Source organism: Anopheles maculipalpis, chromosome 3RL (genome assembly GCF_943734695.1).
Source record: "Anopheles maculipalpis chromosome 3RL, idAnoMacuDA_375_x, whole genome shotgun sequence".
Taxonomy (NCBI): Eukaryota; Metazoa; Arthropoda; class Insecta; order Diptera; family Culicidae; genus Anopheles; species Anopheles maculipalpis.
Genome location: NC_064872.1, coordinates 46,381,676 through 46,400,842, shown reverse-complemented (window position 1 = coordinate 46,400,842; position 19,167 = coordinate 46,381,676). Strand labels below are relative to the sequence as shown.

Here is a 19,167-nt window from a genome sequence, read left to right as displayed (position 1 = left end):
CGTCGTATCAGCAGGTCAGTTCAAATGGGATTTATACTCCGGTTCTGCTATTTGTCGCCTCTACCACCGGGACCGATCGTGTAAAAAACAAAGAAAATAGGATTTATTATTTATGTATATGTATGACGGTTGTATGCCGTATTGTCGAAAATAAGCTTTAACCTACTATCAAAACTTTATACGTTTCGATCAGTGATACATATCCACACCGATAAACATACGAATACAATATTTTTCAACAACTTTTCTACTACTTTCCTTTGCTCCTTTCGAAAGGCATCTTATGAAAGAGAAATTCGGACCATAATTTTTTAATTAAATGTGCAACTATGGACAACTACCAATACAATTGTTTTCAAAGTTACGCCATAAACTTTTCCTGCTATTGATTTCTTTCCAATGGCTATACAATAAAGCATTTTTTCCCATGAAATATTTACCTTATAGTTTGTATTTCCAAATCTACGCGCTTTTTGTAGATATACGTAACTAGAAAATTTTATGTGCAGCTTTTTGCGTTAATGTTAAAAATAGTAGTTTATTTAATACTTCTTAAACAGTTACGAGTCATCCGACAAATCACTTTCAAAGTCAATTGCATCCTGTAACAAAAATAACATAGATTAACATCGTTATCGATGATTAGATTATCGATTATTTTACCTTCGCATCGTTGCCGTCAAATATGCTGGACATCATTTGGCTGAGGCCAGCCACTGTTTCAAGAGATTCTGTCCCATTTATTACATTAATTATAAAATCATCTTTGCTAGAGGCATAGCGTTCGAGAACCGACAGTGAACAAGCAACACAGTTTGTGTAACGCTCTGTAGCTGTAGCCATCGTTTGTAGGGTAGCAATGTTACCACGTATGGAGTGAGGTATAATTCCAAGTAATCCGTCTGGCTCTTGTTGCTGCCTTTCAGTATCCGACTTAGGGATGCGGTAGTATGCGGGAGCATTTCTGTGAACGGGTTCGCATGATTTGTTATAAAAAATATACATGAAAAAGATAAACTGATGTACTTAAGACCTCAAACTTTAACTCTGCTCTAGCTTTATCTACTTATGTCCCAAATAAAACTTATAGTGCCATTAAAACGGAAACCCGAAAGCTTTGAATTGTATAATTTCCTGATTTTGACAACGATTATTTAAGCCTAGGGTAAGATAAACTAAATAATTTTTGTTTCAAGTTTTTCATATGATTTTATTAATAAAATTTGTAAAATATTGGCTTAAATGAACAAAAGAATTAAATGCAGCAGGCAGAATTTTCCTAGCTCATACGGATATCTGGACATTAATATTATTGGCTAAAATTTTTTAAACTTTAATAGATTTTTATAAAACAATTTTTTTTATTTTAAGTTAATATGAACTCTTCCTATACATATTATAGATGTGTTTGCTGCGCATACTACTGACATTCGCTTCTCATTTACATTAATCTACCAGGCTGGGGTTTTTGACACAAGTTACATTGGTGGAGTCACCATTATTTGGCATTATTTGGTCACCAACTATGGCATTTAAAAGTAGAATATATGGTCATCGGTATCCGGTCCCATGTCCAAAAAGAGGATCGTGGATCGAAGGATCGGAATATTTTCAATTTTCCCGCAATAGTCTTTATTCCAGCAGTGCTCTTCACTAGTTCTGCTTTAACTGATCAGTATGATGGGTCTTGTGTATTATGGTACCAGAAAAATTAAGCACTTGGGCCAACACTTAACCCTAGAGAACAACAAACATTTTTCGTTGTTTGTACATAACATCTTTCCAGAAAAGATTTTGCTTGTAAGCTTTTTGCTTGTAACAAGCAGTAAGTTCTTTGCCGCCCAACTGCAACAAAAATGTCGGTCTCGATATGTTTTTCCATTTCTGTATAGTAATTCTATTCCATCCGAAATTTTGGAATTTTGTTTTTTAATTTAGTTTTACTGCCGTTAATGTATTTAATGTATGTAATTGTTTTGTTAAATCTTCACACGGCATGACCGCAGTTTAAATCCCATCTAGACAGTTCTTCCGTAGTGAAGACTAACTATCCGACTACGCGGTATCAATAATTCTAGTAAGCCATCTAGATAGCCAACTCAGGTCGTAAATCCATGGTGAAGCAGAGGTGACTCAGAAATCCAGACACCATAATATCTAAAGATATCTCGCCTTCGATGACGAATTTTTAACAATTTTGTCCTACGTTTTATAAGTATTTTAGCTGTTTTAAAATACTATTTTACTAAAAAAAATACTATTTTTTTTAAATACTAACCTAAGGCCAATTATACTCTATTTAGTTAGACTTGCTGTTCAACTCTTATTTCAATATTTCATTTATTTAAAGTTTGTCTGCACTAACGCTGCACAAACTATACTTAACTTATGTTGGCAGTAGCAAATTACAATAGAGGGAGAGAAGAATTAATGAGAGAGGATCGGATACGAGCACAATAGGAGGATAGGGACAGATATATGTATATATACGAGGAATTGAACAAACGCAAGGCACGCACCAGAGGATTGTTACGCCGATTGTTAAAGACGATTAAGCAATCATGCGGCAAACTTCCAACGTTTCTAGACTCAAAGTATAACATCGTGGTTCGTAATCGCAGGCAGGCAGGTCAGAGGCCAGATCACCGAAGTGTTTACGAAAAACGAACCTGGTGAAGGACCTCTGAGCCTGCTCAATACGATCGATGTGTGATTCCTTGTTGAGGGAGGGCGTCCAAACAACTGAACCAAATTCCAGCCTCGAAATCCTACCCAACGCCAACGAAATCGACATGATGGCGGAAAGTGAGGCCACAATTAAGCCAGACTCTAAGGTCTCAAGACACTTGGGAGTTGGAAAGGTAGTAAGAAAATATTATGGGATTGCGGTACCGAAATGACATTACATTTCTCGGGACATAAGGTAAGGAAATTACAAACACACCAAAAGAAGAAACTATCCAACAATCGTAGAAGAGTTTAACAGTCGACTGAGGAAGAAATATGAAGGAATATTTTTTGGTCATCAGCAAAGTACAAATAACAGTCGGAGGGTAAGACAGAACAAACATCGTTGATAAATAGAACAAACAACAGGGGACCCGCTTCGGATGAGAAATAGTAAGAAAAGTTGTTGCAATGGTTAACAAGATAGGAACGATCATTAAGAAAAGAAAACAGCCAATGGATAAGGGTGTTATCGAGACCTATATCAGACAGTTTTTGGAACAACAGAGCATAAGGGAATACGATCAAATGCGGATTTCAAGTCAGTATAAATCGTATGGATTCGAATCTAATTTAGACCAAATGAAACAAGGATAACACATAAGGTTAGTAGTCGGTAAATTTAACGTTTCAGAATCGACAAGGTCATAAATAACTTGACAATAACGAGGAAAGATGAGATCGAACCCGTTAAAAAAATGTAATATTTGTATATTGTATATATTGATTTTCACTCGAATAAACTACTACTACTACTACTACTACAGAATTGTTTAGGATGCGAATGAAGTCGCTGTTGCAGTCGTCTAAGGTATAAGGAGTGTCTAGCACGATTGTAAGTACGATAAGCAGAGGCCGCATGCTTAAAAAGGCGGTAATGATACGCTGATTGCGTGCGATGGAAACTACAAAGGACCCGAGCTCTGTCGCTGCGATGAGAGCGAAGAGTGGAATCCGACCAAAGAGTTCTGCTGGCTATCCAACTACCTGACTCTCCAACTACCTGTCTCTCCAACTATGTGGTTTCGGCAGTCTAGTAAGCCATTTGATAGCCCTCGTGGCCTTAGAGGTCGTTAAGCCAACAAGAAGAAGAAGAAGAGGTAGTAACAGGCGGAAGTAATAGAAGAAGCATCTATGAATATTATTGCTGACGCAAAAGTGCAACCACTATTATTTTTCAAACATTGCCTTGAATTTATGTTACGATGGCTATGTGCATGATAACCACTGCATGGTGTTTAAGTTTATCGTCCATTAGACTATACTTTCGTGTGCCCACAACTCCATTATCCCCCAACAACATGGCTTTACCCCCAAGCGCTCTACCGTAAATAAGCTCATGTCCTTTACGTCTCGTGTATCTTCGTTCATTGAGGCTGATTACCAGGTCGACAAAGTTTGCACAAATTTTAACACTGTGTACTGTAGTTGTACTACAGCGATTTTGGCGCGTGCAACTCTATCGTAACCAGTTAAAATGACTGGTTACCATATTCTTTACGATATGACTAATGAATCTCTAGTTCGGAACCAGATTTTCAGCACTAAGCTTTTGGGTTGGCCTAAGGAAGCCGTGCTCTCGTTTTCTCGTTTCTCGTTTTACTTTGATAGCCAACGACTTTAACTGTGTTTATGTTATTCCACAAGAACAGGTACGCCAATGATATGAAAATATATATGAAACTTTGTCTCCTTCTTTTGACTAAACGACCTAATAGACCACACCTGCATTCGAATGGCTTACTAGAATTGCTGATATCACATAGTTAGAGAGTCAGCCCTCACTACGAAAGAACGGTCCGGGAGAGATTTGAACCAGAGCCTTATCGTGTAAGGCCGGGGCCAGTCAGACCTTTCAAAAAATGTATTTCACCATAAAGTACAGAAATATGGTTTTTTTTATTCATAAAGGACGGCGAGTATTGCTAAATATGGTTAATAATATAAAAAAATCTAAATAATTAATTTTTTTGCACCACAACCAGGGAAGAGCATTATTTACTATCAAATTTTTTTTTTCGTTTCGGACTGTTTCGGTCGTGTGTGGTCTCGGCCTGAATTGATTTGCTCGCAAAGCTATCGAACTGATCTCAACCGTTACGGTAATCTTCAAAGTGAGGCAATTTCCTCCTACCCCAACGTTATCATGCTCTATGCATTTAATTGTTAAGAACGCGTTACTCTTATAACTTATCCTATGAAGTTATTGTTTGAGTAGCGAAAGTTAAATGACAAGCACATAAGACAAGAAGATCTAGTAGATCTAATTTAAATTAATTGTCAATTATTTGCACAATTCTTATGATTAAATAATAAAAAATAGGAATTAAAAATTGTTTTAAACTTACCCATGCTGAATTAGAGAAACCATCAACTCAACAGCCAATGCTGCCGCCATATTTGATACAGCCGGACGCGTCACAGTGCACTGTTGATCCAACGTACGATCTTTCATTGACTAATCACGAAATTGCAAAGAATATTGTATAGAAGCGTATGGGAAAGAAAAGAATAGTACAACGTTCGTACAATAGAATCCAACACGAAGTTATACAATAATGTACTTACATTTCCAGGAGCTACGATATCATTGCAAAAATAGCATCCCAAATCAGCGCAATCGATCTTACGGAATCCATCCGGACATAGCGATCCAACATCATCTTTCGTATTAACATTATCGGCGCTCTTTGTGCCATGACGCATAACCAGATAAGAATCGAACCCTAGGGCTGCATTTATAACTTGCTATAGTAACAAATACGGAAATTATTAACTTTTAATGAGTAATGTTAGTGATTGAAACTATCTATGTACGACTAACCTTATTATAAAATGCACCAAGCATTGTTGGAAGCCAACGACTTTCACGTGAGTCAGTCAGCAAGTAAATTACATCATGATCCATAATAAGACTTACAAGTTTTTGTAATAATTCTCTTGTATCTGCAACTTCGTCCCCTTGACCGATTGGATGTCCGGGCATTGGAATTTTTAGATTCAATCCAATTATTTTCTACAAACATAAATATTATTTCATTCACTGAAACAATTTTATTAGTTAGTATTTACCGCAGCTGGATTGATTTCTTGTAGTCGTTCAGCAGCGGTTGTAGCCTTCGGTTTTCCTCCATTGACAGCATCTTCAAAACGATACAAAGATTGTCGAATTGGATTCGACAGGGAAACTTTACCGCAATCTACTATTGTTATGTTGGTGACACCCCACGCCTATAAAAAAAAAGTTGAATACGATTATAATATATATCTAATGTAAAATGTGTAGATTACTCCAATATTTTTCTCAGAAATGTACTAACACTTTTGCAAACAGAAAGCGTTTAGAGGTTTACAATAGATCTTTAAAATAAAATAACAATTCTTACCAATAATGATCGGGCAACATTGCATCCCAGAGTACCGGCGCCTAACAGAAGGCATTTGGTTCGTTTAATTGCTCCAAGATCGAGTGTAGGAATGAGGCGCCACTTCATAAGTTTCAGATTTAAATCAACTGCATTTTCAGCGAGGCTTAAAAAAGCATACAAAAAATATTGTTATATGCGGTGGATTCGCTTTGAACGAAATGATTACCTTTCGGGCGACATGCTATCGTTTAATGATGACAATCGGGGCAAATATTTACAATTTCTATCCGATTCCCAACCTGCCCAAAGTGTAAGATCGCTAACTTTTACGTGTTTTGGAAGGTGTATTGTCATTAGAGATAACTGAAGTTCAGCTGCTGTATATCCAGTGACACGAATGCATTCTATTGCACGTTCAGCTAGCGCAGGACTGTTGAGAAATAAAAAGTGCCAAGCATTCTATGAATTTCGTCCCAACCCAACAAAGGACAATGTTTTGGTGACTTACCTTGTTACGACAAGATATGTAAGCATTTGCCGCAAGTGCCAACTCACAGAGGCAGCAGTCACATCGCTCGATGGATCGTAATAACAGAAATATAAATTTTCCATATCCTCTTCATGAAAGTTGTTAACGATATTGCTATGTTGAATATACTCTGATAACAGTTTAATGCCATTAGTTGTGTGATACAAAAAGAACGGTTCGTTTGGTATTGGCTTTTGGTACAAGAACTGAGCAATGCTATCTCTCAAATTCTCATTCAAGTTTGACGGAATAATTTGATCAGTGTCGTATTTATAGGTCAATTCTGTAGGCACAGGAAATGCGAACCAATGAAAGAATTTATATGTTTTTAAATCCTGAAAAGAATAAAATTGCTTGTTTAATGTTGATACATCAATCAGTCATTTGAAGGATTAAAAATCGGACATACTAACCGCGAATGAAAGCAACATGAAATGTACCAAATCCGCGCTGCACTGGATAGTGTCTTGTTTCATCAAATCATGATAAAACTGCAAAGCTTGTTTTCGTAGAAGCAAATTCTTATCACACATTCTAAATGACTCCAATGTATTATGATTCAATAGAATGCCTTTGCATCGAAACCCTTGCATAGAGTCATCTTGGTACGTGCTAGAAACAGAATAGAGTAACAAGCATAACGTTTTACTGCTGTTTAAGAAAGTTTCATACTTTTTAACTCACGCATTGAAAGAACTGCAAGCAACCTCCAGCACTGTCGAAGTTCCACTTTTCATTGCTATAGTTCCGAGAATTGGACGCCCGGAATCATCTAAACGATCGATGTCAATTTTAATCTCAGCATATTTATGCCAAAAGTCTTGATGAATAAAAGAACGAAGTGGAAGAAACTTTAATATACGATCTGGAATTGCTTCTTCACCCATTGTAGATAATCAATAATGATTCCGATGAGCTTTATACTCCGTATTTGTTATTAGGAAGAGCGAGTGGAATACGAAACAGAATCGCGCGATTGACAATTTTGACAGCACACAACAACAACTGTTTATAAAGCAGCGTCTATACGTAGTTGTAAGTGTCGAATATTTTTGTCAAGATGGATAGAGAACGATCGTTCCCAGACCGCAGGGATGATTGAGTTACCAAAGCCCGCAAGATGAGTTCCTTTTGCGTGTAGAACGGTACAAAATAGCGAGAAACCAGGAGAAATACATCTAAGCTGCAAATACGCCAGATGAGTGGGTTACGCTTTCATTTCATCAAAATCAAAATTTCAATTTTGATATTTTTTTACAGTTTTGCATCGATTTCAACAGTTTGAAATTTCCCGGGTCCTTTATGGTATCTTGGAGAAGCATGGAGGGTCAGCTTTATTGTAGAGTCGACGGCAAAAGACTGAAAAACGACCCACCCGCTCCATTCCCCCTCTCACCGGCACTTTTTTTAAGCACTTGTGTGGCCAGGGAGTTATACGTCTAATGAGATATTCTGACGGTATAATTATATAATATTCTAACGGTGATGTAGGGATCAACGGTGATTGAAAGAAGAATGAAAGAGAGGGCCCAAAAGCAAATTTCTTTCATTTAAACGGAGAAAGGAACAGGACGAGACGAGAACTAAGAGAAAAAGACGAAGCGGCAGCTTCTGAAGCAAAAAGCGAATCAGTAGCGTCGCTTGCAGTCTTGTAGAACTTGGATAGAATGTTTAGTTGAATGATTCGTACTCGTTTGATTCGTAATTTTGAGATTGTTTGACAGTTTCGCATCGATTTCAATGGTTAGACATTTCCTGTAGCCTGGTGCTTTCACATAACCTTTTCCCACATCAGTCCCTGAACCACTAGCTAAACCTGGCAACCCAGGAGCCATGTTGCGTGCATGTTTTGATTTCGAACACTCTATTTGTCCTCATCATCAATCAAAAAAGTCACTTTGTCCGTCAAACGAGATATTTTCGACTGATGTGTCCTCGTTATAATTAAATGAACAGGGGTATCTCATCTTGCGCCCTGCATAGTATTTTTTGCTGCTTGGGAGCCCAAACATATCTGCCACTGAACTGGAATTGCGTCAAGCAACAAATCTTGACGCCGATGTCACATGTTTTGAACACGTAACACACTGTGGCCTGATTGTTTTGAAAAAGTGATATTCTTGATTGAAATTAATCGTACGACATTCTAAAGCACGAATCATCGCGATCCACGCTGTGTTTGTTGATACAGCTCGTTTAGTATTTGCTCGCCACCACAGTTTTCAGTCCCGCAACACGGATTTGCTCTAGTGGGTTGTGCTTTGTCAAAGTGTGGGATTAAAGAAGGAGTCGGATAGTGTATGTATAAAATATGTGAGTGTGTGCACTTTGTATGTAAGGATCGAAGGACCATTAGTGCGACCGACAAGTCTATTAAATACTTTTATGTGTAAGCAAAGTCTGCTCGTACAGATAAACTGCAAAACGCGATAAGGCGATATGAGCAAGCTCTTTGTTAATTGTGGCTAGATCAACCAAACAACTGTATGCGAAAAGAAAACAAAGGACAATGCAGAAATTTACGATTGTTTGTTAGACAGGGATGAGCATCGTTTGAGAATTTTACACCGCCATTTGAACGTGGTTCGTAATGTAATCAGACGTACAATTAAATTGGCAAGGCAGCCTACGATTCATTGAAATGGAAAGTGGAGTGATTTGCTGAAACAATTCCTTGCCAAATCTGTCTAATCCTTTTAGCAATCCATCATCACTGAAAGAGGAAACCCCAACAGTTCACACTGTGGAACAGGATACCAACGAACTTTGTAAAATCTATAGCGAGTGTGAGCATTAAAGCAATTGAATAAAAGTGAAAGTATACCGTGCGATCTGCATTACATGCGAGGTAGAGGCGATTCGGCTATTTCTGTTACGCATTAGCGTTGCTTTGCGAATCGCTTGTTTCCGTATACGCTTGGCCCGTAGTAAGGGGAACGCTGTCTCTTGCACGGTGTGCCGTTCGGTTGCCTAAACGTTATATGTGCTACAGCTATGGGTGTTACGATCTGAAACATTCTTTGAGTTAAATTTCGATTAGACTTTCTAGAAATAGACCACACTTTGTCTAGGGTCATTAGAATGTATTCCGTTCGTTAACAATACCGTCCGTGAGCCGATTTATTTTTACTGATTGTTTCAGTTTTTGCTTTCTGCATGCAATACTTTTATTCAATTCATATTTAGATTATTTATTTTGAACGATCACCATCATGTTATAGCCGTTATATTTTAAAGCTACTTGTTGGTAATTTTGATGGCTAGAATCTTTTTTGTCTAATAAGGGTTCTACATTAAAACCGAGGCGTTCGCAACAAAGCAAGCTACAGCTAGCTTTGTAACGGATAACGTTAAGCATAAGCTTCCGTCAATAGTATATTTATAAAATATGCTATGTGCTTAAATAAATCCGCTACATCGATACATGTTATGTATCCCTCGATTTCTGCTTCAACACTTTACCGACTGGCCCCTTAGTCGCAGAATTTTGCTGACCGCCGTCTGCTTTTCGTTCATGCACCGCACGGTGCGTTTTTTGTTGTTTGTTGTTGGGTCGGTTATAATTTTAATTGACAAAAACACGTTTAATAAGGCTAAGAGCAATCGTTTGCGAGAAAAAATCTATTTAAATACTGTATTGTTGCTATAGCCGTCACTTTCGATGCTCATCTCTGGTTGAAACTGTAAAAAAAATCTTGTATATTAATTATACACTACCTATATACTAATCTTTTGTACGTTTCATTCGTCAGTATAACTGCCACACTGCAGGGGAAAACGTTTGCAAAAATTAAAGCAGCTAATAATTCATTGTTATGCCGAAAAAGGTGGTTGTATCGAAAAAGAAACCGATGAAAATGAAAAATATAGCTGATAATCTGACTACCAATGGCAATGCTGATGATGCAAATGCTTCTAGACGTGCTAAATCACGTGACGACGATGCTAGATACGGGGAAAACAGTATCGTTAATGAAAACAATAGTTGCAAGCCTTTCACTAGTCAAAAGATGAAGTCAGCCAAAGAGGATAATAGCTGCGAGCAAACTTCCTTCTCTAAAAGCAAACAGGTGAAAGAGCAACTATTAACTAATCACATAACACATGAGATATGTACCGTTTTACAATCGCACCTTTACAATCAATTTTAGTTTCAAATTTACCCAACCCCCAATCCCTGTGTTGTATTTAGACACATGTAGCATTAGCAGTAGCATTAAACATTTCATTTGTTGTTTTCGTTGGATATTTTCTACTTGTTACACCCGTAGTTAGTGTAGCCTTTCCCCCCCTCCCCCCGGCATTTAGACAAGGAATGAATTCCAGCAGAATTTGAATCCACGGCAAAAATCAATTGATTTTTGTTTTGTGTGTATGTGTGTGCATGTTGAAAAACGCAATATGAAGAAGTCCATCATATTTATATATAAACTACAAATATAGAAATAGCAACGCATGTGTTGTTACTAAAAAAAAGGATAATGATAAAACTAGTTAACCTGATTTTAACAATAACGCAAGCCCAAACTGCTGTCCCCAAAGATTGGTTATCCGTTCATATTATTGCTTTCTACGACGGTATTACATGGGCTAGTTTTTGATACCGTGCCTCAAGACGGTGTTGTTTTGAGGGCTGGCTGGCTAGCGGGGTAGAGAAGACGGTCTTCATACGGCCGAACCAAGATTTAAATCTTATTCAGACCGTTCCCCCATAGGACTCCGGAATGAGGACTGATTATGTCAGCAAGTCTAGTAAGCCAATCGAATACCGCCGTAACCTAGTAGTTCATTAAGCCGAAAATAAGAAGAAGAGAAGGTTCGATGTAAATCCGCAAATTTTATGCCTCATGAAATTTCAAGTAAAAAAACTTGATAAAAGATAATAAATAAAATCTTACCAGAGTGTTTTATACTTTTTTTTTATTAAGTATGACGGCTCGACGCCGTATTGTCATCTTACCAGTGTACTTAAACTAAAGAAAACAAATCGGAATTGATTTAAAGCAGAAATGAAGAATTACAAGGGATCGTGACGGCATAATATGCTTTAATTTATTTGAACATTAGCACATACAAGCGCACACAAACTTCCTTCATGTTTGTAGTTTGTTTCCTATTGATACTTATCATTGGCGTGCTGCACATTTGAGTTTAGTTATTTGCTTTACTTTTATGCTATGGTATATTTATTTACATTTCATTATTAAGGTCCAGTGCCGTATTGTTATGCTATGGTATAAAGATTTTGATTTTTTCGCAAAATGTTAAAAAAAATTTTTCTTTTTTTTCTTTCTGCAGAATAATCACGTGGAGCACAGGGCTGGTAACGCGATGAGGAAAAAGAGCGCCGGTAGTCCGAACAGTACTAATGCAACCTCAAATCGAAACGGTAACAGCAATAGCAATAACAGTACGGTATCGCAGAAGAACGACAATAAAAAATTTGCCAAAGAAATAAAATCGTTAGTACTATGGAAATCGCCAATGAAAACGCTAAAATATGCCGGCCTGGAAATATTATTTCTAATCAAAACCAACATGAACAGGTAAGATGCTGCGTTAAATGGTTGCTAATCGAAAAAGGGAAAACTAATCAGGTCCACTTTTATCTTTCTCTTTTGCTTGCGTTAGATTATTGCACCAAAGGGCACTACTTATGGCTATTTTAGTTTTACTATGTAGCACCGTAGTCGCCATTTATACGCCAGGTCAACATCAGAAGCTAATAGAAGCGATCAAAACCAAAGGATTCTTTATAGTGTACTGGCTAGGCTTAGGTGTGCTATCATCCGTAGGGCTTGGGACGGGATTACATACATTTCTATTATATTTAGGACCGCACATTGCCAGTGTCACCTTGGCAGCGTACGAGTGCGGTTCTCTCGACTTCCCGGAGCCACCGTATCCGAATGAGTATGTATGGTTTTTTTTTATTTACTTAATTTGTTTGAATTTGTTAGCGTAAGTTGCCAAATGCCGGGAAACTAATACGATTACTCTTTTACACGCTCACTCCAGAATACTTTGCCCTGATGATAATGGCACAAAGAACCTTATCATTCCATCGCTATGGTCTATTATGACCAAGGTTCGCTATGAAGCATTTCTGTGGGGCGCTGGTACCGCACTTGGAGAACTTCCGCCCTACTTTATGGCTAAAGCTGCTCGCCTTTCGGGCAACAATACCGAGGAATTGGAGAATCTACAAGAGCTGGAAAAGCTACAAAAACGTAAGGAAAAGGGAGAGAAAATTGGTTTGTTCGACAAAGGTAAACTGATGATGGAGGACATCGTTGAACGTGTAGGATTCTTCGGTATTTTGCTATGCGCTAGTGTGAGTATTATGTAGTGACTCAATTATATCGTGATGCTTATTATTGTAACAAATGTTTCTCACTTTCAGATTCCTAATCCATTGTTTGATTTGGCCGGTATCACCTGTGGCCACTTCTTGGTGCCGTTTTGGAAGTTTTTCGGTGCTACTCTCATCGGCAAAGCAGTGATAAAGATGCATATACAGAAAATATTCGTTATCATATCGTTCAATGAAAATCTAGTAGATAAATTCATCGACATTCTTGCACTCATTCCATTGATAGGTGTACGGTTGCAGAAACCTTTTAAAGGATTTTTCGAAAGTCAAAAACAACGCCTCCACCGAAATAATAACAAACAGTCGGTAAACCCATCGCAAGGCAATATATTAGCTAGTGTATTCGAGTACTTTGTGTTTCTCATGATTTGTTACTTTATCATTTCGATTATAAACACATTTGCTCAAAGTTGTTGTAAACGTATGAGGAAGCAGCAAAGTAGTAGCAGCAGTAGCATTTCGAATGATGTAGCGTCGAATAAGAAGGAATCCTAAATTATCGTTACGGACAAAATAGAAGAAAATGGTAGCTTGCATCTCCTAGATAATTTTTTTGTTTTTCTTTGTTTTTGCTTGGGTAAAGCTTTTCCTATGTTGGTAGATATAAACGCCGTGGTTTTACTAGATTATACTTTGATCGCTAAAATTATGGCACTTTCTGGACGAAACGAATAAAAAAAGATGTTATAAAATAATTAGGAATGAAGGACACATACATTCTAATGGTAATAGCATTATTAAGACATTATTTCAACTCTAGTCAAATATTGTTTCACATAAAAATAAAATAAAATTAAACAAACCATACCCTAGTACTACAGCAGCAAGCACAGAAAAAAAATGGAACGAAATTTAAAATTAAAACAAAACAAAAATAAACAGTAAATTGACTGAAATACTTAACGAAATCCGTTCTTTGCTTCATGAAATAATTTAAACTCTGGTTAATGTAGGTAAAATGAGCGGTTTACTGTTAACAAAGGTTTAGTAAACAAAGGAAAAATTATAACCTAAATGAAGAATTTTGCTCTCGTAGGGTAGTAGGCTTCAAGAGTTTCCGGGTAATTATTATTATTATTACAGATAAATGCAAATGATAGGGTGAGGTGAGCCAACTTTAGAGAACAGCGCTAGCGAAAATGAGAATCTCGATCGTTGATATAAAAAAAACTCCCAATACATTAGCGAATAAGCCAAAATATATGTAGAATCACCAACAATAGTTAGTTACGTAGCGCGTGCAATTGATATGGAAAAATTTTAACCACCTGTCCTATTTAATTTTCCATACCAATTGCACGCGTTCCGTAACTATTTTTGTTGATTCTGTGTGCATTTTTGCTGAATAGCTAATGTATTGAGTGTTTCTATATCAATGATCTAGGTTTTCATATTCGCTTGCACTGTTCTGTAAAGTTGGCTTGTCGCATTCTATCATTTGCATTTCCATGCATCAGTAATTGATTTCGATTTGATCCTGTGTTGTTTTCAGGAAACTCTCTGATAAAAAAACAAACCCAGGCAAGGCAGACCAGGGTATATACATGACCGCTTCTCGTTATGTACCAGCAGTAGCTACTATACTGCCAGTATATGGATAATGAGTAGTATGCCCATGTTTGTTAGCGGTAACCTAGCAGCTAATCATTCTTGAACACATTACTTTCACATGTTTAAGCAGGTAGATTACAAAAGTGCGGATCACAGAAGCATTGCAGTAACAGTGGTTGGTCTGTCTTACTACCTGATCGGTCTTGACTTTCTAAACCACCACCTCTAAACCACCCATTCCGCCAATCCAGTATTCCGACTTTTTTGGTAGACACATAAAAACCATTCTCATCTTGTGTCTACCACTCTGGCTCTGTCTACGCTGTCCGCCTAAATGGATTGGTGCTATTTTCATGACATGACCATCCAGTACCAGAGCAGAATTCACTACACAAAGCTATGATATTCGTATAGCTCATAGAACTCATAATTAAAACAGCTCCTCTTTAAAACAGTTTTCCAATTTTGGAAAAGTTCGAAGTCTCAGAGGCGTATGTGAGTGCTGTGGTTATACATTTTCTTTGAAGTTCCAGCCGTATCCGTCGCATCAAGTAGTTACAGCGGTAAAGAAGAAATGGACCACCCTTGCGCTTATTTCTACTTTTGTATGTTAATAGCCTGTGCTGACTTGTTGACCCAGCATAGATAAAATTTAATACTATTTCGAAGGTGCTATCTTACAATCATACCTGCGTAATTCCGTTTTTTCAAGTATGACCAGTTTTTATGCCATCATAGTTTTGATTTTCGTTTGAAGGGTGGTCACACAGTTGGCCAATTATCTGACTATGAAAACTAATAGATTAATTATTCCTAACACTGCGTTGTTTAAAAAAGGTCGGACATAGTTACGCTAGGGGTTTCTTATTATCATTTATAGTGTTGTTGTGGAGACAGTTCAATACATCTAAATATAAAATAAAATTGTTGAACTGTTCGAATACGTTAAACAACTCAGTCGGATTCTATATCTGAAGTTAGTAAAATTAATTATTGAATTTTTGGATTATCTTTTACAAACGCCATAGATGATGCTTTCAAACAGCTTGCCAGAAACGGGTTCCGATGTTTTTTTTTTTGCGTAGATCTGTATCCGGATGAATGAGTAAGTGGTTGAAAAAATAAATGTGTAGGCTTAACACACATACTTTCAACACAGTTTTTATTAATCGTAAGCATACAACCACTGATTTAGAATAACTACTCCGTGCTAACGACTTTCTTCTTCGCTTCTGGCACGTACGGTACAGTACCGGGTTTCGAGTTTTGTCGTCTATTTTCCTCCTTTCTTTTCTCGCTTTGCTTGGCAGCACGCGTTTTGTGCTGCTCGTTGTACACCATTTTAGGCACCTGCCGGTGTTGAGCAATGCGCCGGATTGATGGATGTGCAGCATATTTCTCCTTTAGCGCCGTGTTGTAATTGAACGCGTTCTTTTCTCGCATCTGCAACGAGCCAATTTTTTCTGCCGCGTTTGCCTTCCATACACGAAGATTCATTTCGTCAGAACCGGAGAAGATGAACTTATTATCCATGCTCCAGTTAACGCACGTTACATGCTGCATTCGTTTAGTGTGGTACACTTCCCTGCTGTTTGCCTTTGCAGCGTCGAATATGCGGATGGTTTTATCGTAGCTTCCGGATACGAATTCCCGACCGGTCGGGGCGTAATCGACCGATGTTGCTGAACCGACGTGACCGTGGTGTATTTTTAAAGGCTGCGTTAGTTTACGCGTATCGTAGGTATATAGATTGTGGTCTTCGTTGGCCGCAGTGAAATGGAACGCTTGCATGGGATTCCAGGAAAGTTGGTTCGAGCGCAGTGTCATTACTATCTTTCGAACAGGTTTCGTTTCACGCTGGTCGTATAGAATAATCCCACGATCGGAACCGCAAGCTGCGAGAAGGGACGTTTCAGTTGGATTGTACTTGATATCCTGCAGCAAATCGACGCCCCATCTCAGCTCCTTCAGCGGTTCGTTGCGACTTTCGTCCCATATGTGGCAGGTTTCCCCGCTGGTTGCATACCACGGACCATCGAAACTATGCGACAGAGAGGCTAGGACACTTTTCGTTATTATCATATTAGCCGGCTTGGGTGCTTCATCTTCTTGACGATCAAGGTCGTAACTCCATGTCATTATCTTTTTATCATCTCCGATCGTGATTATTCTGCTTCCGTCGCCACAAAACGCAATTCCACGGCAGTAGCCAGAGTGAGCATTGACGCTTGCTAAACATTTTCTGTTCGCCACATACCATATTTTGACCTCGCCGTCGTATGCGCCGCTTGCAATGAGCGCTATTTTTGAATAACTCTTCGCCATAACGGCAATGCCATCCCGATGCCCATCCAGGTTCCCGACGAACGGCTTCGCAAAAACTCTCTCCAATTTGGTGGCATTCAAAGCACGCACGTATTCCCTTGTGCTTTGAAACGGGTGTAATTCGCGATCGTAATTGCGGAAACATTTGTGGATGTCCTGCTTTGTTTCGCGGACATATTTATCCGGATTTCTTGTGATAACTTTAACTTTCATCTTTTTTATCAATAAAAAAGTTGTTTGCGCCGTAGCTAAAACCCAAACTCGTGGTTTATGTTGGACACCGTACCACAACACAGGAACCAAAGTGACAGCTTCGATCGAGGTCTATGTAAGAAAGCTACCCCTATTGACAAAATTGCCTAAATAATCACTACTAAGGTTCTTTTCAATACAAAATTGCCTTAGCAGTGACATAGTGGTCTGTTTTATATTGATTTTGTCAATTGTGCCAAAACTTTGTAAATGTGCTAACTAAGGCGTTAGTTATTTTGTCAGGGACATGCACATTATATAGACCTTGAATTTTATCAGTTCGCCTATTTGTTTAAATCCGTACAGTCAGAGAAGAATTCTCAAAGAATGGGCTATGAAACTGTCAGTCACTGAAATGTTCCATAATGATAATACCTCTACTCCAGTGTGAAGAATGATTTTATCAGACACGGAAGAAAACAAAATCTGCAAATCAAACAAGCTTCGTAATAATTTGGTGTATTGTTTGTTGACATTGCTGGGAAAAGTTGTATTTCATTAATTAAAAGCTCTGCTAATAGCGTACGAAATGTAAATTCCCCCGACGTCGTACAAGTATACATTTAACAAAAAGTGAATTGTGTGTGTGTTTATTATGCGCCTAGCTGTCCTCGTAACTTGGAAAAATCGATTTTCAGAATTAGACAACATTGGTCCATTGAATTCTTGTGCAAAGATGTGGTGATTGATTGTGTCATTAATCTTTTGCATCATACTGGATACCATCGAGCGTAGAGAAAAATTATAAAATGAATTTAAATCAATAATCGGACCAGGATTGTTGTGAAAGGTAAATACATACAACAATGCTTTTTAATATCTAGTTAGCGTCGGTGGAGCGTTATTCGAATACTACCAAATGTGTGTACATATTAAACCTAGAAATAATGTGCGTGTGTGTTTTCTTTTAAACAAAATTTTATTACAGAAATTCATAGAGAAACATTTACCATGATGAACCAAGAGGAAACAAATCCCTTACGAGGAGGTGAACCGCCAGAAGAAGGCGGCAAGGAGGATGTGGAATTAGCAATGCTTCATCTTCGAAAACTATTTGATGAGTTTATCAATCTTAAATCGTCAATGACGGATGCTGAGCGGGATACGAAACTGTATCAAATGCTACCATTATATTGCAATGTGGCAAATAATGCGAGCCAGAAAAAAAACACGAATCCGCACGGATTTTCGCCACCGTTATCGTGGGAAGGACAGGCAGCTTTTTGCCATCACATCAGTCAATTATTAGCCAGAGAAATCAAGCGAAGGTACGTATGATACTGCAATGATTTAGTGTTTATGTTGAAAGTTTCTTGGTCAAGTGTCCATGTTTATGCAAGAATGTTTGCCGCCTTGTTGATAACCAGCAAGGGGGATTACATTTGTTGCATGTCAGTACTGTTTTTCGATCACAACAATACCCTATGCCAATTCGATTGTGTGGAGTTTACTGTAAATCGATGTAGGGGAAGCGACAATTTCTATAACAAAGAATCATTGGTATGGTGTTTGATAGATTGTTCTGGTTACTAGTTTGTTCATAAGTATTAGATAGTTTTAAGTATTTGTTAAAGGGGCACAACTCGTACAGCTCGTCGTTGTAGCGGCTCCTCCATTGTCCTTCCACACATACAGGGCCAACCATCCTTCTGAGAATCTTCTTCTCCAACGCGGCTGTTTTGGACAGGCTCCATGTCTCAGAGGTGTATGTGAGTACTGGAACTATAAAGCTACGATACAGTCCCAGAGATGTTGTGTTTCCTCAGGCTGTAAAATTCCAAAAACTCCGTCTCTATGCTGTTTTCGGTGCTGACTTTTAACCCGAGATAGGTGAAGTTTTGGACGACTTCAAATTTGCGGTAGGGCCGCTGATGGTGCCACCATCAATTTGGTCTTTGCCTCGTTAATCGGCAACCCGAGGTTTTCTGCCGCCTGGTCGATCCTTTGGTAGATCTCTGCTACCTGGTAGACCCGCAGACCAATGATGTCTGTATCATCAGCGTATGTCAGGATCTGGATTGATTGATTCATTTTTTTTTAGT

The 19,167-nt window shown here is 38.2% G+C and overlaps 4 protein-coding genes across 4 annotated transcripts in view; 2 read left to right on the top strand and 2 right to left on the bottom strand.

Moving 5' to 3' along the window:
- Positions 1-535: 535 nt before the first annotated feature.
- LOC126565827 (uncharacterized) lies at positions 536-7,539 on the bottom strand. Its single transcript, XM_050223037.1, has 11 exons — positions 7,309-7,539; positions 7,038-7,236; positions 6,604-6,959; positions 6,322-6,525; positions 6,114-6,258; positions 5,800-5,958; positions 5,552-5,743; positions 5,296-5,475; positions 5,076-5,185; positions 664-964; positions 536-602 (listed from the first exon to the last, which is right to left on the bottom strand). The coding sequence occupies exons 1-11, from the start codon at positions 7,509-7,511 to the stop codon at positions 561-563; spliced, it is 2,091 nt and encodes a 696-aa protein (XP_050078994.1). The 5' UTR covers positions 7,512-7,539; the 3' UTR covers positions 536-560.
- Positions 7,540-10,439: 2,900 nt separating this feature from the next.
- Positions 10,440-13,492, top strand: LOC126565855 (vacuole membrane protein 1). Its single transcript, XM_050223064.1, has 5 exons — positions 10,440-10,694; positions 11,923-12,170; positions 12,256-12,537; positions 12,643-12,958; positions 13,028-13,492. The coding sequence occupies exons 1-5, from the start codon at positions 10,440-10,442 to the stop codon at positions 13,490-13,492; spliced, it is 1,566 nt and encodes a 521-aa protein (XP_050079021.1).
- A 2,252-nt stretch (positions 13,493-15,744) lies between these two features.
- LOC126564694 (DDB1- and CUL4-associated factor 13) lies at positions 15,745-17,114 on the bottom strand. Its single transcript, XM_050221784.1, has one exon. It carries the CDS (start codon positions 17,084-17,086, stop codon positions 15,749-15,751), a length of 1,338 nt encoding a protein of 445 aa, XP_050077741.1. The 5' UTR covers positions 17,087-17,114; the 3' UTR covers positions 15,745-15,748.
- A 965-nt stretch (positions 17,115-18,079) lies between these two features.
- LOC126560680 (WD repeat and FYVE domain-containing protein 3) overlaps positions 18,080-19,167 on the top strand; it is a 76,713-nt gene continuing 75,625 nt past the window's right edge. The window contains exon 1 of the mRNA XM_050216636.1: positions 18,080-18,393. Coding sequence (XP_050072593.1) covers positions 18,080-18,393 — 314 coding nt within the window. The remainder of the gene's footprint in view (positions 18,394-19,167) is intronic.

Bases quoted from the DNA above. Each gene is read 5' to 3' on its own strand.
- LOC126565827 (XM_050223037.1), bottom strand. From the start codon at position 7,511: ATGGGTGAAGAAGCAATTCCAGATCGTATATTAAAGTTTCTTCCACTT. The intron at 7,237-7,308 runs GTGAGTTAAAAA...TTCTGTTTCTAG, and splicing joins GCTTGCAGTTCTTTCAATGC to CACGTACCAAGATGACTCTA. The intron at 965-5,075 runs GTAAGTTTAAAA...ACCCGTTCACAG, and splicing joins GTTTCTCTAATTCAGCATGG to AAATGCTCCCGCATACTACC.
- LOC126565855 (XM_050223064.1), top strand. From the start codon at position 10,440: ATGCCGAAAAAGGTGGTTGTATCGAAAAAGAAACCGATGAAAATGAAA. The intron at 12,171-12,255 runs GTAAGATGCTGC...TGCTTGCGTTAG, and splicing joins ATCAAAACCAACATGAACAG to ATTATTGCACCAAAGGGCAC. The intron at 12,538-12,642 runs GTATGTATGGTT...CGCTCACTCCAG, and splicing joins GAGCCACCGTATCCGAATGA to AATACTTTGCCCTGATGATA.
- LOC126564694 (XM_050221784.1), bottom strand. From the start codon at position 17,086: ATGAAAGTTAAAGTTATCACAAGAAATCCGGATAAATATGTCCGCGAA.